Source organism: Zeus faber (assembly GCF_960531495.2).
Source record: "Zeus faber genome assembly, chromosome: 4".
NCBI lineage: Eukaryota > Metazoa > Chordata > Actinopteri > Zeiformes > Zeidae > Zeus > Zeus faber.
Window position 1 is genome coordinate 36520424 of NC_137191.1, and position 24189 is coordinate 36544612.

General features: G+C 46.8%; 3 protein-coding genes across 5 annotated transcripts; 1 reads left to right on the top strand and 2 right to left on the bottom strand.

Moving 5' to 3' along the window:
• Window positions 1-3561: 3561 nt before the first annotated feature.
• Window positions 3562-5877, bottom strand: cnrip1a (cannabinoid receptor interacting protein 1a; the record flags this gene model as incomplete). The annotated part of the gene is made up of 3 exons (XM_079999372.1): window positions 3562-3726; window positions 4476-4620; window positions 5699-5877. 3 exons carry the CDS (start codon window positions 5875-5877, stop codon window positions 3562-3564), a joined length of 489 nt encoding a protein of 162 aa, XP_079855498.1.
• A 599-nt stretch (window positions 5878-6476) lies between these two features.
• On the bottom strand, window positions 6477-11538 carry fbxo48 (F-box protein 48). The gene is made up of 3 exons (XM_079999704.1): window positions 11501-11538; window positions 9265-9595; window positions 6477-8425 (listed from the first exon to the last, which is right to left on the bottom strand). Exons 2-3 carry the CDS (start codon window positions 9547-9549, stop codon window positions 8264-8266), a joined length of 447 nt encoding a protein of 148 aa, XP_079855830.1. The 5' UTR covers window positions 9550-9595; window positions 11501-11538; the 3' UTR covers window positions 6477-8263.
• Window positions 11539-11641: 103 nt separating this feature from the next.
• On the top strand, window positions 11642-22796 carry aplf (aprataxin and PNKP like factor). Of its 3 annotated transcripts, none has more exons than XM_079998536.1 (11): window positions 11642-11814; window positions 12541-12666; window positions 13773-13844; window positions 14453-14616; window positions 15638-15860; window positions 16725-16827; window positions 19049-19236; window positions 20886-21121; window positions 21212-21334; window positions 21522-21568; window positions 21683-22796. In XM_079998536.1, exons 2-11 carry the CDS (start codon window positions 12574-12576, stop codon window positions 21874-21876), a joined length of 1443 nt encoding a protein of 480 aa, XP_079854662.1. In that variant the 5' UTR covers window positions 11642-11814; window positions 12541-12573; the 3' UTR covers window positions 21877-22796. The 3 variants fall into 3 exon arrangements, with proteins under 3 accessions (XP_079854662.1, XP_079854664.1, XP_079854663.1); XM_079998538.1 differs by having other exon boundaries at window positions 21545-21568; window positions 21683-21853; XM_079998537.1 differs by lacking the exon at window positions 11642-11814 and adding an exon at window positions 12033-12058.
• The last annotated feature ends 1393 nt before the right edge of the window (window positions 22797-24189 follow it).

A 24189-nucleotide genomic window follows, 5' to 3' on the forward strand; every position in this document is an offset into this window, starting at 1 on the left:
TTCATCTTCATCAGGTGGCTCTTCATCTTCATCAGGTGGCTCTTCATCTTCATCAGGTGGGTCTTCATCTTCATCAGGTGGCTCTTCATCTTCATCAGGTGGGTCTTCATCTTCATCAGGTGGGTCTTCATCTTCATCAGTTGGCTCTTCATCTTCATCAGGTGGGTCTTCATCTTCATCAGTTGGGTCTTCATCTTCATCGGGTGGGTCTTCATCTTCATCAGTTGGCTCTTCATCTTCATCAGGTGGGTCTTCATCTTCATCAGGTGGGTCTTCATCTTCATCAGTTGGCTCTTCATCTTCATCAGGTGGGTCTTCATCTTCATCAGGTGGGTCTTCATCTTCATCAGTTGGGTCTTCATCTTCATCAGGTGGGTCTTCATCTTCATCAGTTGGGTCTTCATCTTCATCAGGTGGGTCTTCATCTTCATCAGTTGGCTCTTCATCTTCATGAGGTGGGTCTTCATCTTCATCAGGTAGGTTTTCATCTTCATCAGGTGGGTCTTCATCTTCATCAGGTGGGTCTTCATCTTCATCAGGTGGGTCTTCATCCCACCTTACATGGCCGCAGTAGCGTCATTTGTCCTCTAGGTGGCTCTGTTGAGTGACTCGCCTCTGGCCTGGACCGTAGAGGCCTCTACTGAGAGGTTTCCAAAACGACTCCTCTGTCGTGAATACTCTGCTCTGAACAACACAACGAACAATGACCAGTGGGATGTGTGAAAACGTTTGTTTTTTTTAAAAGCTTCCATATGAAGCAGCCAGAAACACAACACGACAAGATGGACTCAATGAGGACGACGCACAGTGATTGCACTTTCTGCATCATTTTCATGACTTTCCTGTTGGATATTTTTTTTTATTATAACTTTTATTATGAATATGAAATTTTATGATGAACCTCCGAGCATGGTGTGCAGACCCGGGTGTCGTCGTGTCACTGCAATTTCTCCCTAATTGCTATGTCCCTCTCCACTCATTTTCAAAACGTCTCAAAATGCGACACTCGTCTCTGACATACAACGTAAACGAATACGAGAAATATGAAATATAAGATATCTTACTGTATTTCCATTAAGTATTTTCATTCAATTGGATGGAAATACTTAATGGAAGGAAAAAGACTAAATTGGTGTTTTTCGCTGCGTACATGTCAGCAGGCAGCATGTATTGAAAGTGAATATCGGGCGGAAACAAAGCCGTTTCAATCTGGATGTACCAGAGAAGATCCACGGTTCCTGTATCTGTTGGACAGCGCGTCGCCATCCTCGCCTCCGTATCACGTGAGGTGCCGGTCGCTCTTTTAATTCATCTCCAAATGGACCTTCCACATGTTTTAATCAATGGCACGTTGCCCGAATGGAGTTGTTCCAAAAAGACAATCTATATTTCCCATTCCTCATGTTGTTATTTCCTAATAAGGATATCTGATTAATTGGATATTGGTAAATGCGTTTCAATACGATATGTGATGTCTGATGTTGTCTGATGTTGTCTTTTTTTATGGGATGTCAAAGGCCTTAAATAATATCTCCCATATTCACCGTATTCTTAAAGCTGGATACGGAGAGGTGATGCGTATCTGTTGATAATGTGTACATTTACCTTTACTTTGACCTTGAGCTTGAATGAATTGTCATTGTTTTTAGGATTTTGTTGTGATCTCTACTGGTGATGATAATAATGAGTGTAATAACTATATATATATGTATGTGTGTGTGTGTGTGTGTGTGTGTGTGTGTGTGTGGCCGACAACCTGATGTGTGGAACCAGACAACGTGTTCACTCCTGATGTTTCAAGATTTCACACTAAAACCTGAGACTGAAACAAAGGGTCTGGAAGAGAAAATAGAGAGATAGAGCGATAGATACAATAGAGAGAATAGAGAGAATAGAGAGATAGAGAGAATAGGGAGAAGCAGAGAACAGATAGAGAGAATGTGCAGCAACACATTGTTTCATCGTTGAGCAAAACCTGTCAAAGCGTTTCCATGGAAGCATCCATCCCATAACACACATGCTCTTTGTTTTCCTTTATTGCAGCCTTCTTTTTCTATGGGTATAATGTTTATTGAATTTGACATTTCATAATTTACACGTAACAAAAACAAGACCGTGTGGACGACAAACACAACTTTTTGGCATACCGAACGGGGCCATGTGGAAAAAACCTAATTCGCAGGAAAAAGGGGAGCACAGGTTGTAAGACACACCTGACCAGAGGGGAGGGAGGGATGAGAGGAACAAGAAGAAGAGAAGAGGTCCACTTTCAAACACGCCTCAGTTCAGCTCCCGCCGCTCGGCTTCACACCCAACCCGACAAACGACCAACCGGCGTGTCACCCATCCAGGCCCCATCCGGTTTTACAAACTCTTGTTCTGAGACGCGTTTCGCTCTGACAGGAAGTGACGTCGAGCAAGTTGTTTTTATCGGAACTGGGCTTAAAACAAATAAAAGTCATGTAATACATGACTTACCTACTATTCACTATCAATACATCTCTTTTTATATGAACGGATTGTGTGTAATTTCATTCCGCACTTTGCAAACACGATATAAAGAGTTTTAAACCCAAATTCAGTAAAAATGCTAAATGTGCAGTTGAGCGACGTCGTCGCTGTTCCCCTGAAAACAACGACTTCTCCCAGATTCCCGACACATTTTGTGATGCCGAACGGAGATGCAGTTCGTCCGGCGGCCACTAGGGGAAGGATCCCACTATCAGGTTGGCTGTGAAGGGCGGCGGGCGGTGTTGCAGTTGCGCGCGTGCCCGGGGGCCCCCCAAACAAAGAGCCGGTCCCTGTGGGAGCCAGTCCACGTGGAAACCGGTCCCCGTGGGAGCGCGGGAGGAGGACCCGGGCCACTGAGGGGACGGTCACTGCCCACGCTCCGGGCCTCCGCGGTGCTCGAATGGGGCGTGGTCGCGTGGCGGTGGTGAGCGTGGTGAGGGTTCTGGGTTCGAGGCCCGTCAGAGGACGGTGCCCACCCGCATCAGCAGGACGGCCAACAGAGAGGCCCGGAGGGTTCGAACCCAGGGCCACGGTCCACCGCCACACTCCCTCTTCTTCTTCTTCTTCTTCTTCTTTGGTCAGTTTTACTTTCTGATTAATATCATGCTGTTCCAGAGGTTAAAATAACTCAGTACTCAACACAAGGAAAGTCTAAACTAGGTTCAGACACACACACACACACACACACACACACACACACACACACACACACACACACACACACACACACACACACACACACACACACACACACAGACACACACACACACACACACACAGACACACACACTCGTTCAGTCACATACCCAGCACCAACAGAAGGGCCACACGGTACCGTTGGCAGGCTCCTCCAATGTCTTTGCTCACCTGTTGTGTTTGATGCAGAACCGTGACAGTCTGAACAGAACAGTCTGAACAGAACAGTCTGAACAGAACAGTCTGAACAGAACAATCTGAACAGACAGAGTCTTTCCTGCGTTGGCGCCGCCGCCGCCGCCCGAAGACACTGAGGTCTGTCTCCGGGCAGATCTGGCGGGGCGGGCGGCGTGCTCAGTTGAAGGCCTCCTTGTTGATCCACATGAGGCTGCGTGTCTCGTTGGGCTTGCACTCGTACTCGATGTCGGTGAACTTGTTCCCGAACTGACAGTGCTCCCGCTTGTAGTAGTTGTAGTACTTCACCTGCCAGACGGTCTCGAACTGCCCCGCCTTGGGGAACTGGACAGAAGGGGACACGTGGCTCGTCACTCCGCTGCTGTTTTCATTAACAAACACCATAAAGCGAACAGGGCCATAACCACTGCTGTTGACTTATGTCTTGAACTGATACCTTTATCCGGGGGTTGCCCCACCTTCTTCTGTTTGAATAATTGTAAGTCCTGTTGGATAAAAGCGTCTGCTAAATGTAAATGTAATGTAATGTAATGTAATGTAATGTAATATAATGTAATTCTAGTTTTCCTTCGGTTTAAACACCTTGATTGGGAAGCAAAGTAGCAGCAGAACTTCATGTTATTCAACCAAAACAAGAAGCTGGATCCTGCTTCAGCTGCTCTGAAGGGACTCCTTCACAGCCCCAGTCAGTTGGGGATCCTAACCCTAACACTAACCCTCACCCTAACACTAACCCTCACCCTCACCCTCACCCTAACACTTACACTAACCCTCACCCTCACCCTCACCCTAACACTAACACTAACCCTCACCCTAACACTAACACTAACCCTCACCCTCACCCTCACCCTCACCCTGACACTAACCCTAACACAAACCCTCACCCTCACCCTAACCCTAACCCTCACCCTCACCCTCACCCTAACACCAACCGTCATCCTCAGCCTCACCCTAACCCTAACCCTCACCTCACCCTAACCATAACCCTCACCCTCACCCTCACCCTAACACCAACCGTCACCCTCACCCTCACCCCAACCCCCACCCTCACCCTAACCCTGCGGTCGTCCCACCTCGATGCTGACTTGCACGGGCTGCCTGTCTCCACTCTTGGTGTGGGGGACGCCCTCGGTGTCGTACTGGCCGCGGTACACGCACGACCCGTCGTCCTTGGACTGCAGCTCCAGGGGGAAGACCACGCCGCCGATGTTCATGTTCCTGCAGAGAGGAGGCGAGAAACCCCTGGTGAGGCAGAGCCACACCCCAGCGGGCGCCCGGAGCTCCAGGACACTCATCAGAGGAGAGAGTCCTGCAGGGTCTGGAGCTCAGACACTTCAACCCTGTGCGTATCCAACGAGGATGCAGCTCAAGGACGCAGGTTTCATTCCATCATGTTTCACCGAAACACCGACACAGCAGACATGAAAAACTAGGACCGGGTGACGAGGGGTGGCTGACGAGTATTGGTACAAAGTACCTGTAAGGTATCGCCCCAACAACACAATACTAAGATGAATGGGAACGACACCAAGGATACGAACAATAGCTGCATTCCATCCTTTTCCTACCAAAATCCATGAATAGATGACTAATCGTATGGTTTTGCTTGCAGCCAATCAGGGCAAGCGTTCCGGGCTCTAACGCGACGTGTGATTGGTTCACGGCCGCGGCAGCTACAACAGCCTGTTAAAGGACCGGGTGCCCAAATGAACAGGGAAGGAGGTTTTCCTCCCTCTAGTCATTCCTCCTGTACTGGCCATTTGTTTAAAACGACACCGCCCGAATAATTTACTGTACAATTTTACACACACACACACACACACACACACACACACACACACACACACATATTAATGGGGGTGAGACAGTTCCCACAGCCAACATGTGGCAGCTTTAAATTGCTGTGTAAGCATCACCTCCATCACCTCCATTAAAAATGCACCAGTACCTCCAACCTTTATTTATTTAAATGCATATCGGGTGGATGGAGGCCTGCAGCCGGCAGCTACGCCTCCATGCACCACCTACAGCACCAAACCTACCCGATACTAATCTAATTCTAGATGTAGAACGTGAAATTATTATTATTATTATTATTATTAGTATTATTATTATGAGGTGAAACAAAATCTATGGATCATAATGATCCAGATGCACAGGCTGGGTGTGTGTGACCATCACATCATGGGATGGATGTGAGGGCGCAGCAGGGCATCCTCTGCTGCACCGATGGAGCGTCCCACACTCAAAGGTCCAAACGCATGAAATGAGTGTTCGCGGGCGGCGGCCTACTGACGTGGCCTCGGCGGCTCCGGGCTTCAGCGCCACCTCGACGTGGTACTTGGAGCCGGTGAGCAGCTTGATGGTCCGGTTCTGGCCGAAGCGCGTCCCGTCCACCTTGAAGAACACCGGCCCGTCGTTGGGTTGGATCTTCAGGGAGATGGAGATGGTGATGAGCGGCGGCACGTCGTCCATGGCCGAGGAGGAGGAGGAGGAGGGCGCTGCGGGACGCTGCGGGACGCTGCGGGACGCTGCGGGACGCTGCGGGACGCTGCGGGACGCTGCGGGATGCTGCGGGATGCTGCGGGACGCTGCGGGACGCTGCGGGACGCTGCGGGATGCTGCGGGACGCTGCGGGATGCTGCGGGATGCTGCGGGATGCTGCGGGACGCTGCGGGACGCTGCGGGACGCTGCGGGATGCTGCGGGATGCTGGGCGCGCTCCCGTCCCGTCACGCATGCGCGGGTGGGGGCGTGACGCGTGCGCGCTGGGGATGGGGAGCCGCTTCTCTTCTCAGTGACCCGGTTCATTTGGCTCAGCTCAGCAACAAGAGCCGACTCTTTCAGCTCTTCATCCAGTACCACTTCTGGCTTTTTTACTATTATACTACTTTGATATTTAGCAATGTTCTGACCTATGATTGGTATGTGTGCACATATCACTTCAATTATTCCATGTAATTATACTAAACCTTATCATTTCCAGAATACCATCATTTGACATTATGTTTGGTATAAAAACCTAAAAGAATGCAGTTATTTAAATAATGCTTAAATAAGACACTGTTACACATGTGCACGGAACGTTTTATTTATACTGAACTATTCAAAACACAAAGCATTCCTTTCTCATGTGTTGCAAGAAATAAATATGCAAGATTTTTCATCGGCAATACATTGAAATATTCGGTCATATTGATGATTAAAAGGTGGGGTCTATGAAGAATAACTTTCCTAGTTGTATAACTACTAATGAAATAGTATGGTTAATAAATAATTACACAACTCTATACAGACACATATTCAAATGTATGATAGGACAATTCTATTATTCTGTCATCATGAACTATTTCTAGGTCATTAAACACAGCCTTTTGGGCATTTTGTCCACATATTAAACCATTAAAAAAAAAAATCTTAGATGTAAATTCCCACTTTTCTCTTAACATTGTTCAGTCCTGTGGTGGCCTAGATGTGGGAATATATATTTTTTTTCCCATCAAAGTTGAAGATGTTTTGCCTATTTATACTGAGAACCCTATTGGGAAACCTTCCACTCTTACCAATCTGTTCTCACATCCAGGACGGTCCCTACACGGAAACACACACACTCATTGGATCAATAGAATGTTTTTTTTTTTTGACCATTTCTTAAAAAAACATTTTGATGTGTGGCAGATTTGCCACCACAGGCCACGCAAGTGGTGTTTTCAGGGCCTGCCGTCACAGAGACACAGAACGGGGGGTTGTTAACAGCAGTTTATTGTAGAGCGGGTCAGGTGGAACAAGCCAGGAGCAGATGGAACACGTCATGACAGGGCTCCTCTCCTCAGTGAGGGTGGGGACGGGGGTTTTACCTGCTGCTCCTTAGCCCAACCTACGATCGTCAGGTGTGGCTGCTCAAGCCACCGCATCCACCATATACCCACAACACCAAACTGAGGCCAGGAAGGGCTGCTGCGCTGCTGGTGACGGCGTGGCCGGACTTGGCTGCCGCGGGCGCTCCTTGGGAGGGGTAGCCTGGCTGCTGGACGGTCCCAGCAATGGCTGCTGGGCGGAGAAGCTATCCGCCAGCAGTTACCTGTGGGGGTTTCTGCGCTGCTTCTCCCCCGGTCCTCCGCCTGACCCCCCAGGTGCTGCTGATGCCAGTTGGGAGAGGGTCGGTGCTGGGGCCGCCCGCTGAACCACTGGTGGCTCCAGGGCGGCATCGGGCGACCCTTCTGTGTGCCTTCCCCGTGCCGGAGAGTCCCTGCTCAGGTGCCAGTTAAGCCACCCAAGTGGCGTTTTCAGGGCCCTCCAGCACAGAGACACAGACGACAGGGGGTTGTTAACACCAGTTTATCGTAGAGGAGGCCAGGTGGAACAAGCCAGGAGCAGATGGAACATGTCATGACAGGGCCCCTCTCCTGAGTGAGTGTGTGGACGGGGTTTTAAACCTGACGCTCGTTGGTTGGGCTAATGAGCGGGATGTGCGGGATGGGGTGGCTGCTCAAGCCACCCCATCCACCACAATCTGTTTTTATTGATATGATTTTATTCTTCTTTGCTCCAGTGTTTTTATTTCTCGTGTAAGACACTTGGATTTCCTTGTGTTTGAAGCGTGTCAGTAAAGTGCTGGACCAGCTGCAACTGATCCACAGCAGCAAATTCACTGTTTATTCACAGATTCCAAAGCACCGGGTCCCTCTTGTCACGCTGTCCATTCATTCTACTGTTCCCTGTCTTTCAACTCAACACAGTTACAACATCTTAAAACTCATTTCCTCCTCAGTTCAGAGCTGTAGAATCAGTGATTAAACACAGGTTAAAAAAAATAACTTAGCATGAACAAAAAAAAGAAGAATTAAAAGCTTTTGCGTTTTCTATCGCTCCAGCTCCGCCTCTAAAATCTCTCCCCAGGTTTCCACGTCCATCGGGCACATCCTCGCCCCCCTCAGCTCCTCCCATGACCTCACGTTGCTATAGCGACCTCGTAACCAATCCCTCTTCAGGAAGCTCCTCTGGTAGTTCCTCACCAGCGTCACCTGGAAGCAAATGAGAAATGACAAGATGTTTAAATGTGAAACTTCACAGATATTATTTTGAATGTGGAAACATCCCGTTCCTTAAAAAACCCTTTTGAGACCGTGCGGGAGATGAAATGAGAGGCTTTGCACGCTCAGCGAGAACGTGTCATTTAGAAAGAAGCAAATTCAATTCAACATGTTTTTCAAGCGACTCCCACGGCCACGCCCGCATAGGGGCCGTTCCTGCAGCTCCTGTCAACATGTTGTTCAAGGTGACGTCTGTGTATTGAGCCAAGAAACACACTGAGTGAGTTGCCATGGTAACTAGGAAATACACATCTAGCAAGCTCCGCCTTCTTTAATTCCACTTCCTGAATCCTGAACCAAGCCTAGACCTACAACCAGTGCTCTGATTGGTTGTAGGTCCTTCAAACATTCTGAATGGTTGTAGGTCAATCCAACGCTCTGATTGGTTGTAGGTCCTTCAAACACTCTGAATGGTTGTAGGTCTATCCAATGCTCTGATTACATTACATTTACATTTAGTCATTTAGCAGACGCCTTTATCCAAAGCGACTTACAAGGGAGAATGACATTCAAGCTACAGCTACAGCTGGGTCTATCCAACGCTCTGATTGATTGTGGGTCTATCCAATGCCCTGATTGGTTATAGGTCTATCCAATGCTCCGATCGGTTGTGGGTCCATCCGATTGCGTCCGGAGACATTTTGGTCAGCGCAGGCTGGTAAAGGCCCCTTGGAAATGGAAAAGGAAGCGAGAGGCTCCAGACTGATAAGCATCTGTGAATTGGTCTAAATCGAATGAGCCCCTCTGTGTGCGGCGTGGTGAGCGCCCACCTTCCAGGAGAGCCCTTCCCTGCGGTCGCTGTCCACCTCCCTCTGGCACACCGCCCGCACCACCAGACACGGGCTCCTCCACAGGAAGTCGCTGCCCTCGATGATGTGCCTCCACTGTTTGCAGGTGAGCGAGGCGTTGCAGAGGCTCTCCGTGTCCAGCTCGCCAAAGATCTTCACGCTGATCTCGGCCGGCAGCGCCTCCGCAAAGTTCTGACCGCCGGCGTCGCCCTCATCGCAGACAAAACACCTCTGGCTTGAGGACTTTCTCTTGCGCTCACGCTGCATAGTCGCTCGGAGGCTCAGCAGTCAGGGGTTTGATGCGACCGGAAACCTGGAGAATTGAAAAAAACAACGTTTCCGTTGAAGTCTCGGGAACAAAGGTGAAGGCTGAGTGAGCTTTTAGAAGGTGTCACGGAAACCGTCAGTCACTTTGCTTTGGCACGTTGAACACGACAGCAGAAACAACAAGCTTATATTTATACACTTGGACACTTTCTTACACAGATCCGCCATCAAGCGGAAGAGGAATATATCAGAATCCCAAAAGCAGCATGTCTGAGACATTGTCTGCACCACTGCTGGAAGAAGTTCTCTGACATTAGACTCCAGTAAAAGTCCAAATAATCTGTTACAAAATCACTCCAGAAAAAGTGAAAGAACCACGTTGCCATGTCTACTTAAGTCAGAGTATATAAACCATAAATAAGTACTTAATACTGAAATTGTCTTAAATGTGCTTAATGTATTAAAAGGAAAAGTATAGATAATATATATAAAATACATATAAAACTATATATAGTAAATATAATATCAGTATCCTGACATGACAGAGCCTATGGTAAAGTTTTGAAGTGTAGTGGAGAAAACAGTCCAGTTTACTGACTGTACCCATTACAATCAGAATCAGAATCAGTTTATTTTCACCAGGTACATTGACATGAGGCGAAATTTCTTGCTGGTGAGGTTTGACACACTTGGGCACAGACCGTACGATTTAAAAAATACAAAACTTCCAAAAAAGTCAGAAAGAAAAGGAGAATAAAAATAATAACAAAATAAAATAGGATTAGGTGGTCTTTTTTTATTAAATGTCAAATATATGTAAATTTCCCAAAATACAAAACAGAGATAGTCAGATATTTAAGATATACAAATACACAAATGCCATTCTATACACAGGACAAATTGTTGTTATAGTGTAAAAGTTCAAAATTATAAATTAGAATACAAATTATTACTATGGGCTAACTGGCTAGAACCACCAGAGTTAAGAACGGTTTCTTTCCCCGGGCCATAACCACACTAAACTCCAACAAACATTGAATGACCCCTCACGTGCAATCTGGTGAGGGTCCTTCCAGGGTAAACCTAGTGGATCGAGAGCAATAATTACATATATTCTAGTGTAATTATTACACTCATATTAGTGCAAAGGATATGTTTATTCTAGGTAATAACATTTATATTAGTGCCATAATTGTATTTATTCTAGTGCAACAAGTGCACTTGTTTTAGTGCAAACTTATATTGTATTTATTTATTCCACTTACTATTTCTCCTACTACCATTTTAGAACCTGTGTTGTTGGCTGAGGTGGTTTTGTTTGCGTTTCTCTGTCTTTTAATTCAGTGGTTCTCAAACTGTTTTGGGGAGCGTACCCCCTCTTAGATCTTTGTTCAGCTGAGTAACCCCTGCACCGGCATTTGGAGAAAAAAAATAAAATGAACATAACCGATGCACCGTATGTTCGTCGTATGTGTTTTTTTGTAAACATTATATAAAACCAATGTGTGTGAACACTTTCAGTTTCATTTTGGGAGCACGCCCTGCAGTACCCCCGCAGGACCACCAGGGCTGAGAGTATCCCCGAGAATCACTGTTTAAAAGCGCTGATCGGGAGTCGCGCTCCTGACTCCCTTGTATTATATACAATGACAATAAAGGATTTATATTATATTCTCTCCTATTCTATTCTATTCTGTTCTATCCTGTCATATCTTATTCTATTCTTATTACAGTATGAACACGAATAATAATGATCATAATGCATGTCGTTGTATTTCTGATTTCCATGGTTTCGTTTCGTTTGTGGCCACATGGTGCAAACAAACAGGAGAATTAAACATTTAAAAACCTGGTGTTTGCAGTGCACGTTACGTGTGACATGTGAACACATCGTCTATAACGTGTAATACAACCTCTAGCGTGCGACCCGCAGCGTTCGGGGGGTTCCTACCTCGACCAGCTGTTCATCGCGACTTCCCCTCCGTTCAAAACAAACGTCTGTGACGTCACCGGTCCGCCCAGGCTCCGGCCGGCAGTGCGCCTGCGCCGCGGCCGCGCAGGCGCGACATGTCGACCCGGCTCAGGTCGCATTATACGCGTTGAGTTTTAATCCGTTTACGCCATTAAATGGAGTTAAAACGAGTCCGTTGACATTGTTGAAAGTAAAACAACAACCAAACCCAAAACACTTGGACTTTCCATCGAATCTGCTTCCATTCTTCGCGCTCTTCTCAACCCGGAAGTTGTCGGTCCCTCAAGTCGATGGTAAAACGGAGAGATAAACATGTCCGACGTAGCGTTCACTTCGTTGGGCTTAGTTTGCCCAGTTTGGCTTCAGCTTGATGCAGAAATAGACTTTATTTAGTTATGACACTCGAAGGCAGAATTTAAGTCTCCAGACGTTTTTAAATATCGACCAAACTCCACCGAGCGTACGAGCGATGCGTTGTCTGGTATGCTGCTTTCAAGTCCTATGGGAGGAATTGGAACTACGGGCTCCAGGCTGAACGTGAGTTCATTAGTCCGGATAAAGCCAAACACCACCTCCTTCCAAGTAACCTATGAATATAATATGAATATAATATGAATTCAAAATTCATATTCATTAATATGGATACAGACAAACCGTTCTACAATGTCATGAGTAAACTGGCCTTGATATGATAAATATGTTATTCCTTTATTACCGATGAATTCATATCAAGATTGTTTACCTTACTCACTTCTGGTGTGCTTTGGAATATTTTAAGAGAGTTGTAATGGTTTGAAATAGTTAACATATATAAGAAAAACCTTGGTGGCAAACCGGTTCAGCCAAGGTCGGATGGCGTCAAGGCTTCAAGGCTTCAAGGCTTCAAGGCTTCCAGCAGGTTGTTAACTCGTTATTCCCATGCGACTTGAAAGCTGCACCATCCTCAGGTCAACCTGTTCAAACATCTGTTGCTTTGAACCTTTTCTTTGTGCATTTTAAGCGAAATAAAATTGTTTCAGCCGGAGCAGCAACGGTGAGAGGTTCCAGGCCTGATGCCGGGCTTCGTACTGGTCCCTCTGGACGGAGGGGCCCTGGTTCAGCTGCAGCAGGGGGACACTGTGCTGGGCAGGGGCCCGCTGCTGGGGGTGAGGGGCCGTTCTGTACAGTACAGTAATGTACTCCTTATATTTATACATATACCTACATTTCACTTCATCACAGCCTTGACGAACGCATCTGATTCACACGATTCTACATTTAAGATGGAATATAGATTTTTTAGAATATAGAATTGCCCCTTTTCATTTCAAGATTCAAGAGGTTTATTTGTCATATACATACTTTCATAGATATATGCAGTGAAATGTCTTTACAACGCACCCGGAGATTATGTACAATAGTTACTAAACCGAACATAATAACTAACCTAATTCTTACCTAGCAACCAACTGAAACTAACTGGTTCCTAAAACGCAAAGCAGTTAGTGAATAGAGTAATGTGAATAAAATGGAAAAAAAAAAAAAATAAGACTCAAAAAGATAATACAAAGTGGGGAACAAAATAGAAGTAAAGGGAATAGAGTTATGTGTATGGGATAGGCTATTTGTATGTACAGATATGTGCAGTAAAGTGCATGTGAATAAAGTGAGTATGGAGATATACAGTACAGTACACAACAGTACTACACAGCAATACAGTAGCACCCAACAGAACAGCAATACAGTACAGTATGCAGTAACCTAGTACAGTGATACAGTATGCAGTACAGTTTGCTACATTTATAGTTAAAATATTTAAATAACATGGAATACATGAGAGGTTTCTCAATTCAACTCGGCATACAATTCTACAGTTGATGCCTAAGCATGCGGAGTAAACACATCCTGAAGTGCAGGTATGTTTCATGTGCTGTGGACCTGCTATAAATCATTTAAAAACAGCATCATTTGTCTTTGGCACGGGGTGAGAATTCTGTTTACAATGAAAGTTTACAAGTCCTGGTGCAATGTCTACATTCACCGCTAGAGGTCCCCATACCACTGATGTATGCAGAGGTTCGTGGAAGGTGAAAGGAGCCGTAGTTGCTCCATTTATTTTGATGGCAGCAACCTTTTAATGTGGTCGACTTGTAGGACGTGGGTTCTATCTGTCTTTCTTCCATATGGCTCTGTGTCCGTCCTTCTGCCAAACAACCAGCTCTCTTTATGTATCTGTTCATGATGCTTATTCTCTCTGTGTGGTTTGATTCAGATCAGTGATAAGAGAGTGTCCAGGCATCATGGAGTACTGGAGAACAAGCAGGGACGGCTGCGTCTCAAGCCGGTGAGTAGTGAGGACACGTCTCCCAGTGGTAAAATCACATTAACCGCTAAGTAGATACCTCTACTACCACGTGATGCGATAACTCATAAGACCAGTTGGTAGGCGTGTCCTCATGAGGACAGCACAGGGTCCACTGATGGTGGTGACAGACCTGACTGTTTGTGATTTGTGTTTTAGGAGCCGGGTTTAGCAGCCTGACAAATGAGTGAAAAAGTGAGACTGTAAAACAAAGAAAAAGAAAATGCCAGACCACTGGCATATTCTTCAAATGATTACATTTCTTGGTAAAATCCCCTCTTGTTTCATATTCATGAATGCGGTCGGTCTCTGCAGAATCACGTGGTTGTTGGTACTTTAGGGACTAAAGGTCACTACAGCTGAATCATAGCCTTTGAATTTATTCAAAGGGCCGTTCTGCATTAATATACGGGGCCCCAGTGGAATAGGCCTGTTCTACACTGACCAAGGAACCATCTGATGTTTTGTTTTTTTTAATTAATCCAAATCCAGGAAGCTAACTGGGATGTATGCTATAGTCCTGCCACTCAGGAGATGGTCTTTGAGTGTCTGTTTCCTAAAAGTACGACCTGTTTGTTTGGTGTTTGCAGACCCACGTGAACCCCTGCTTCCACCAGGCCTGTGACGAAGAGACCCCACAGGCGCTAGAGAGGGAGCACTGGCACCCCCTGCTGCCCGGAGACGTCTTCTCCCTGCTGCCCGGCAGGCACGTCTACAAGGTGGAGGCCGTGGGTGGAGCTGAGGCCACTCAGAGGTACTTACACCGCAAGGATGTTTATCTCCGTCCAAATACTCAGGAGACTCTTTTGTCCCCGATTTGCTCGCCCTCGTTGCTGCTTTTCCGTTTGAAGTTCAGATGAAAAGTTCGGGGAAGGATACTTGAGCAAATGTCACGGACAGAAGCTGAGTGAGCAGCCCAGCCCCTGGAATTTCCAAGAGAGAATGTGGCAGCTTCAAGGCCTGGCTTGTGGAGTGAAGTCCCCGCTCAGAACCACAAAAAGCAAAGCACAGGAATAAGCATCACTTAGAAGAGTCAGGATTCCACATCCTTCATTTGTCACATGCAGTCATACAAGTAGGGTGTAGTGAAATGAATGGCAAACTGCAAAGAGAGTGAGGAGTGAGAGTGTGTGTGTGTGTGTGTGTGTGTGTGTGTGTGTGTGTGTGTGTGTGTGTGTGTGTGTGTGTGTGTGTGTGTGTGTGTGTGTGTGTGTGTGTGTGTGTGTGTGTGTGCACACACCTCACACACAACAAGGAAGCAAAAAGGAATATAGACAAGATATGTATGTAATATGTATGTACAGCAGCAGCAGGGTACAGGGTATGTGTGTACCGTGTGCACTGGGGAAGTAAATACTTGGAGGGGGTTTAACCCACAGACACTGACGTCCCATGTTTTTGTCTAACTCTTGACGCTCCTCGACTTATCGTTTTTACTCTCAGCAGCTGTGACCTGAATACGTTTGTTTCTTTTGTATTTGTGTTCCTTGTATTCCAAGGGACACTTAGTACTGAAGTGTCCATTGTTGCTTTTCCCTCCGTTATCCGTGTGTCCGCTGTAGCATCTTTAACTGGTGTCAGCTGTTAACGATGCTGGGAGGTTGTTTATTCACCCCCACACCAGTTCATGGAAATACGTGTGTGTGTGTGTGTGTGTGTGTGTGTGTGTGTGTGTGTGTGTGTGTGTGTGTGTGTGTGTGTGTGTGTGTGTGTGTGTGTGTGTGTGTGTGTGTGTGTGTGTGTGTGTGTGTGTGTGTGTGTGCGCGCACGTGCAGGAACAGTCAGGCTCTGCAGAGTCTTCCTGCTTCTCCGGAACAGGATGTTGAGCCGGCTCGTCTGATTGGTCAGGACCAGGCCCCTCCCCCTCCTGTCGATCAAACTCCTCCCTCGCTGCGCGGCCAGAGCTGTCCCCTCATTGGTCCAGATGAGGAGGCCCCGCCCTCTAAAGCTGCTGGAAGCCTCAGGCAGGAAGCCACCAGCAGCACTGCTTCAGAGGAGGTGTGAGAAAGTATCTTTTTGAATGTAATTTTTAGGATAAAATATTCCCCATATTAGAAGAAAAAAAACTGTCACCACTGCATTCACAAAGTAAGTTGTGGTCATTTTAACGAAAGCAATTAAAAATATAGTTGCAGGCAGTAATACGCGGGGTCCATTTTAGTCGTGTTAGTTCTGTTTTGCATTTTGCAGATTTTCCCTTTTTTGCACCTTGCGACTTTGTGTAATCCCACAAAGGAAGGAGGAGCACGACGTGACGTCCAACACGGGGTTGGATCAGAACACAGTGTTTTCATTTCAAAAAGACCAAAGAGATAAAATATCAATGGAACATCCCCGCAGACGCCAACCAGGTTCGACGGTTCCTAAAGACACAAACACACTAGTTTGTAACCTGTCACCACCACGGAGCCACGCTCCAATGTGGCCGTGTCGGCGACGCACTCAAGTTCGGCTACTTTCGGTCAAACTTTGTGGGTTTTTCACTCATTTCTGCTCCTTTCTGCTCATTTCTGGATCAATTTGGGTGAAACTTAAAGCAGGAGATGTCTGCAACGTCCTTGTTCTAACGAGACCTCCACCGTGTCCGGAGCACAAGCGGTCTGTCTGTTCCGGACACTTTTAGCCCCAAAAACCCAGAGGATATGGACCCCTGATAATAAATCAAAGATCTGTGAATAGTACTTACCCCGTGACCTTAACATTAAACTCCATTTTCATCTGGTCTCCATTATTTTGTACACAACAATTAAAGCTTCCTTAATAAATTTACCATATAAAATACTCAGTAATTACAGCTTAACAAGTGTTAATAATTGAAGGAGGTTCAGTCCCGGATTTCAAAAGATTTTTGTCTCTTTTTAGGGCAAAGGTGCAATAGTACAGAGTGCCAAACCACAGAGAAGAGTCTTACCAGCTTGGATGACCGCTGCTCCAGCCACCGGGAGTCCCTCCTCCACCTGTAACGGTACCACTCCACCTCAATTACTACCATCAATAATGTCATTGGAATCGACCTCCACACCAGTACTATTGTATCCACACAATCTATCCATGTCATATTGATACTGTCATATGAGACTCGCTATGGTCTTGGATTGTGGCTAAATAGTGTCTTTAAGGAGCATTACGGTAAAGTTGTGCAGTTTTCTGAACTTCACAGACGGTTCTCGATGTTGGAATCAATGCTCATAACATCCACATAATATACTAATGACCGGTTGTACAATATTTCTTGTGTGTTAATATCGTATGAGAGCACAGATAGTCCATCAAATATTGTCACATTATCAATATGGTGGTGTAATGCAAAGTATTGTTATATTTGTATATGTTGTTATAATATGTCACTGTGGTTAAGTCCTAATGTTGTCTATTGCACTGGTTCTCAAACGTTGAAATATTTTTTTCAGCCAGTACATCCTGAACAGCACAAAACATATAAAGAAAAAAAAAAAGGTTATATAAAGAGGAACAATACAGAGCGTCACCATCAGTGTCTGGTTTGTTACTGCAATACTACATGTGAAATGTTTAAATCCATCCATTGTTTAGTTGTCATCGGTGGCTGCCTTCAGGGCGTCACTTCAGGGCGTCACTTCGGGGCGTCACTTCGGGGCGTCACTTCGGGGCGTCATTTCGGGGGGGTCACTTCGGGGCGTCACTTCGGGGCGTCACTTCGGGGCGTCACTTCGGGGCGTCACTTCGGGGCGTCACTTCGGGGCGTCACTTCAGCTTTGCCGCACACGAGGGGGAGGGACGGTCCGTTCCACATTTGGGGGATTTCTTTTGTGTGTCAGATTATTATTCATTATTTCTAGACTTGAGTGCTTGTGATTTGATCTACATAAGACGTTCAATTGAATACACACACAATACACATACGTGGAAGGGTGACTGGAAGTGTCCTGGTTACGCACGGTGCTTTATTTCGTTTGTATTATTTTAGTTATTCAGTAAGTAAACGGACCACAATAAAATACATGTCAAATACAAACACTGTCTCTACTTGTTTTACGAACGGGGACAAGGAGACGGCGGGCGTTATTTGGCGGAGGTGGAGATGAGCGAAGGGAGCCATACAGAGAATCACACTGTGGCCCCACTGGCCCCTAGTTTATACTAGGCATGTTAAGGACACAGTTTCACCATGAAATGTAAGGTTATTTTCCTGGATAGGCCTATTTATTTTCAACATGTATTCACCGCCATTCCAACAGACGGTGTCGGCGCTGTCCTTTCAGCACCACAGCCCCATAAGGCAGTTAACCTTTTCTTTCAAAATAGGAATATTGAATCTAAAACTTGGGTTGGCTTATCGAAACTCACATTAACATTTTTTTATTGAACTTATTATATTATATTATTATATTTTTTATATATATATATATATATATGCGCTGGTTAAGTCTGAGCCACGATGCTCAGACGTCCCCATATCTTCAAACAAGATCTTTGTGATCGTCCCAGGTGTTTGGTGATGGACGACCAGCAACAGCCAATGAGAGCACAAGAGGAAATCAGGAGCGGAGTCATCTATAACTGTGTATATGGGATGCATGCCGTGTTTATTAAAATAGAGGAATATTTTGTATTTTCACTGCACTTCACTATTTGGGACTTAGAGGGGCGGTTTCACAGACAGGCTTTAATCTAAATCAGGACCTAAGCTAATACTACTTAAAGTCCCTGTAAAGAAAATTACATATGTGTTCTGAGTTTGTCACAGAAAAGTGTTATTAAACACTGTTGTTTAATAACACACCGTTAGATTTGTTTATTTCACCACTGAGCTGATGCTCAGACTCCAACCTGTTGTTTACATGGTGTTAGGGGCGGGGCCATGCTCCGCCTCATCCACTCATAATTTAGCCCCGCCCAAAAAATCCTGAGCACAAAAATGGGGAGAAACAGCTCGACAGTCTGACTCCACAGTTCAGTATTACATGTATAATATGTTTAGAAACAAATCACTGAATTCACTGGGACCGTAACATTGCTTCATTTAATACAAATGAGTCCGAGACTGAGCTGATGAAGGACTCGTCAGCGCCTTCTCAACAACCTGGTCGACCTGGAGGAGGAGCAAAAAAATAAATAAAGGGTGTCCTGTAGTCAGAGCCGGCTCCAGACGTCCAGGAGGTTTGGATGTAAGAGGCTCCGATCTTTCTACTTCCTGTTTGTCTCAGAAGGAGCCGGGAGGAGCAAGCAGCCTGCAGCACCAGCCGGTGGCACCAAACGGGGCAGACCCAAGCCCCCCAAGGCCAGCGTCAGCTCCGAGCGGGAGGAGGAGGAGGAGGATGAGGAGCCGACGGCCCCCAGGAGGAAATGGAAGAGGAGCGGGAAGAGGAGCGGGGGCAGCTCAGACACTCTAACAGTTGAGTTTTATTCAAATTCAAAGAGACCGGCCAACCTGGTTCTCGGCTTGGGTGGTCGTGCAAAAATTTAAATTGTCCAATGGCATAGAAATGAATGTAATGTAATGCAGCAGAGTCGTTGTCACATACTGTACATTCCATTTCTGTGTTCGTAGTTGGTCAAACAACACACCTAACAATGAGGATTAGAAGAACACAGATTAATTCACACATACTACAGCCAATGTATCCTGATTTTTAAACAGGATTCAAGGTTCAAGAGGTTTTTTGTCACGTACATTGTCACGTACATTCACGTACATACATATATACAGTGAAATGTCATGACGCCCGGTGATTACGCACAATAAGCTCTATAAGCTCTAAAAATACTAAAGTGGGCGTCATTAGCACGAGGTGCTCGCGCAGGCGCCACAATCACGATTCTGAGTTCTATACTTAGAACAAATTGTCTGTGTTGTAATATTGGTGTGATTTGAGCAGCCATCCCGACCTGGATCTAGGTGATTGGGATCAGTGTGGCTGCATGCCTCTTGTTTGTTGGTTGGTCTATCGAGCAACAGGTAAAACCTCCATCCCTACACTCACTCAGGAGAGGAGCCCTGTCATGACCTGTGTCCACCTGCTCCTGGCGTGTTCCACCTGGCCCTCTCTCGACAATAAACTGGTGCTTCCAACCCTGTGGTGTGTGTCTCTGTGCCGGAAGGCCCTGGAAACACCACTCGGGTTGCGCGTGGCAGGTGGAACTACCACGCCATCCAACGAGTCATTTTAACCTCTCAAAGCGCCACGTCCCTCCTGCATTGATGTTTATTTACTTTACACTCGCTCCCACGTACAGATACCGTAAAGCATTGTGATGTAAAATATTGCCGTAAAGCAGTTCTGCTGCTGATTTACGACATAGCTTGGAGGAGGGGCAGTATGTGCAGCTGTCCTATCACATGAGTGTGATCAGATCACTTGACATACTTGTAAGTGAAAGACAGCAGACATACCCAATGAGAGCACGATTTCTCCATTGTTTACACTCTGCCCCTCTGATCTTAAAATGGAACACACCTCTTTGGTAAACATGGACCATGATCGAACACAGTAAACGGCACTTACACCGTTTCAATGTTCAACAGGATTTTTCCTGGCGAATAAAAAAAAAAAGTCATTAATGTCCTTTGCCGATTGATGATTTAATTGTTAATCTGCACAAGCCTCTCTGGTTCCAAACAGTCATAAGAAACACCTTTAACATAAGCTGTACTAGCATACTCTAGTGCATCAAGTGAGAATCAGACTCAGGTGCATTTACATGTTCAAGAAGTTTGTCGTGTTGAGGATTTGTGCGTTTCAGCACAAGACGATCAGCACAGAGTCTGAAAAGTAATAAAGTAGAATAAAAAGTAAAGTAAAAATTCCATTGCAATAAAAATTGCCGAATATACACAAATAGCTGAAAAATACTAAACAGAAATAGTCAAATATATAAAAATATACAAATGCGCTTTTGAGCACAGGGTAAGTGGAGGATAAGCACCAGGATGGAATGTTATAGCATCAAACGTGGGAATGTTACAGAGTAAAAAATGATCATGTTTTAGTTTAATCGGGTAATCGTGTTTTAATCGTTTCATTCTGGGTTTGTCTTCTACAGAACACTCCGTCCCAGAATCAGACGGCCCGGCAACGTGGCCCCGGCGTGGAGAGCGAGGAGGAGGCGCTGGAGGAGGAGGAGCAGCCGAGGGGAGGTGAAGGTCAGGCTACAGGAAACCAGGATGACAGGAAGTACAAAGATGGACGGAGAGACGACAGGGTGGGCTCAGACACAGGCCCCGCCCCCTCCAGGCCCCGCCCCCGAGCCACCTGTCCTTATGGGAAGGACTGCTACAGGTGAGTTTGGAAACACCTTGATTCTGGACATTGAGAGTGCTGGAAAAGTGCTTGAAATTTCTCCTCATTCCCCTGTTCTGCTGTTTTCAGGAAGAACCCGCTCCACTTCCAAGAGGCCAGTCACCCTGGAGACAGCGACTACGAACAGGAAGAGGAGGAGTCTATCCAGGAAGTGGATCTACCTGAGTGTCCGTACGGGACGGACTGCTACAGGTCAGTCAGCGTCGCTTCGGTCGGTCAGTGTTGTATCTTGGTCTCAGTCTCATTTGTCCAGAACAGGTTCAGTTCTAATTTGTTGTTACCATGGTTATGTTTTACGACCAAATAACTAATTAAACAAATGGAATTTTAATGTTTGGTTTGTAATTTCTCATTCTCATTTTATTGTTTTTCCGTAAAGGAAAAATCCTCTTCACCATAAAGAATACAAACACACCAAGAGGCCTGGTGAGCTGTCTGTCTGCCTGCTTGCCTGTCTGTCTGCCAGTCTGTCCGTCTGTCTTTCTGTCTGCCGGCCTGCTTACCTGTCTGTCTGTTAACCAGTCTGTGGTTCTTCTGCAGTCAGAGCTACGAGGGCCGCTCCCAACACCGCCGCTGATGATGATGATGATGATGAAGATGATGGCGAGAGCTTCATCGACGACAGCAGCGACGATGCGTTTGATGATGAGGACTATGTCCCGGACGAGGACGACGAGGACGACGTCAAGCGGCTGCAGAAAGAAGCCAAGGCCTTCCTGAGGAGAGCCAAGTAAACACACTGCTATTTCCTGTCTGGGGGCCTGCTACTTCCTGTTTCGGGCCCTCCTGCTTCCTGTCTGGGGGCCTGCTACTGCCTGTCTTGGACACTGCCACTTACTTTTTCAGGCGCTCCTACTTCCTCTCTGAGGGGCTGCTTCTTCCTGTTTCTGACACTGTTATTTCCTGTCTGAGACACTGCTACTTCCTCTCTCTGGCACTCCTACTTCCTGGTTCAGGCACTGATACTTCCTGTTTGAGGGACGGCTACTTCCTGTCTGAGGCGCCGCTAGTTCCTGTCATAGGTGGCGCTGGTTCCTGTCAGAGGCACTGCCACTTCAAGTTTGAGGCACTGCCACTTCCTGTTTGAGTCACTGCTACTTCCTGTGTGAGGTGGTTCTTCGGTGCAGAGCCCTGCAGGTCGGAGCGTCTGAAGGCGGAGGCGGCTCCGTAATTCAGTGCTTGAGTTGCTTTTGAGGATAGGGGACAGAAGTGGAGCAGCTTTGGTTTCAAATCCTCTGACGTTCAGTTCCAGTTTGAAATGTTTTATTGGTGTGAACGAGCGTTTGGAAGGCGTCGTCTTTGGGACCCGCGTCCGGCGCCATCCCTGTAGGAGGCATCGCCGCCCCGTGAACGTCCAAGTCGCCTTAGACCCTGAGCCGACGGTAACGTCCAGTCAAACCTCCAGTTGGACAAAGCAACATGGCCGCTCCCCCTTTGATTTGCACTGGACGGAAAAGAATAGAAAGGAACAAGGAAGAGGTTGATCTGAGGGAGGAAGCCTGGCTCGTCACGTCAGATGAGGTTGGGTCGTTACTGCTTTGAATTCATGAACGGGGAAGGACAGACGTGTAAAACTGTCTCTGAAATGTGTGTTTCTGAAGGGCGATGGGCTCATTGAAGATTAGTTTCTGGAAGGTTTATGTGCAAAATAAAGTCACAGATACAAGTGTAAAATATGTTTCGTTCATCAATTCCTTGATCTCTTTTTTTTGCCCCCGTCGGTATCTTAGGAACATGCATTTACATTTAATACCAGGAAAATAACATGTTTTTTCTTTTTTTAATAAAGCAATTTATTCTATAAATAAAAACCGTGAATAAAACAAATCCTCCCTTGAGACTTTCCACAGAGCAGCGAGCTGTTCAGTTTCCCTGTTGTCTTTTCACGCTGAAAATGAAATAACACTGGAGGAGGAGGAGGAGGAGGAGGAGGAGGAGGATGCCGCCGTCGTGACTCGCTTCTCTCCTCAAGTCATAACTCGGGGCGGCCTCGTCCAAGCTCTGCGCCGCCTTCCCTGCGCCCGGCTCTGGCAAACCCACGCTGTTCGTCCGGCGTGAAAACCCACGTCAGCCGGGAAGCCAACGCTCAGCGTCGTCGCTCCCGTCACAGCTCCAAACTCGCAGCTTTGGTCCCCGACGTTGATCCGACCTGAGACGGTGCGTCCGGAGGCGCTCCGTCCCACCGCCACGGGCCCTGGAGCGTGTCCTGTGTTGTGTTGGCCTGGGACCCTCACCGCCCTGGAGCCGCTCTGATAATGAGTCTGTGATGATAAAGCGTTCAAATCAGTCTGGCACCTAATCAATCGGTGGATTTGAGCGTGACGTCTGGAGTCTTATTAGCTCTGCCCGAACATCGCTGAACCCCAGAATGCACCTGGTGAGACACAGACAGGGCGTGTCATCCTTCACTCGTCTCAAGGTTGTGTAGATATGAATAAACGTGGTTCTTACTTGTGGAGGCTGATGGTTTTCTGATGGTGTTCCGTCGCTTCCTGCCTGTATAAAGGGCATTTTGGAAATAATCACTAAAACGCCTGGAAAAACATTGAGGAAAGCTGTTTTTTTTGTACAAATACTTTTGAAACAACAACCATTGGTTGAGTAAGCTCCGCCCCTCTGGAGAGTGGGGCTCTCCGTGTCCAACCGACGCCACCGATTTTGGTTCCGAAAATACGAGCGGAAGCCGTTGCCGCTAAACAGCTGGCACGGTAGTGTCAATGGAACTCAGTTAAAGTTACGTTTCATGACGTTAATGTTGGGTGTCGCCATATTCACTTTAAACACTACGGTGGCTGGCGGGTTGTCGTTCAGCGTGAAGCGGCCTCAGACGGGAGCCTCCAGATCTCGCCTTCCCCCGGATCACGACGGGCCACGGAGGCTACGCTGCCCTGCGGGAAGCTGCACGTGGGCCGCAGACAGGTGGCGCCGCTGCGCACGCCGACCAAGCACAGCGTGTTGATGATGCCGTCGCTCATGGCGACGCACTCGATGATGTCGAACGGGAGTTCCCATCCCTGGTGATGAGCGTGAAGCCGTAACACGGGGCC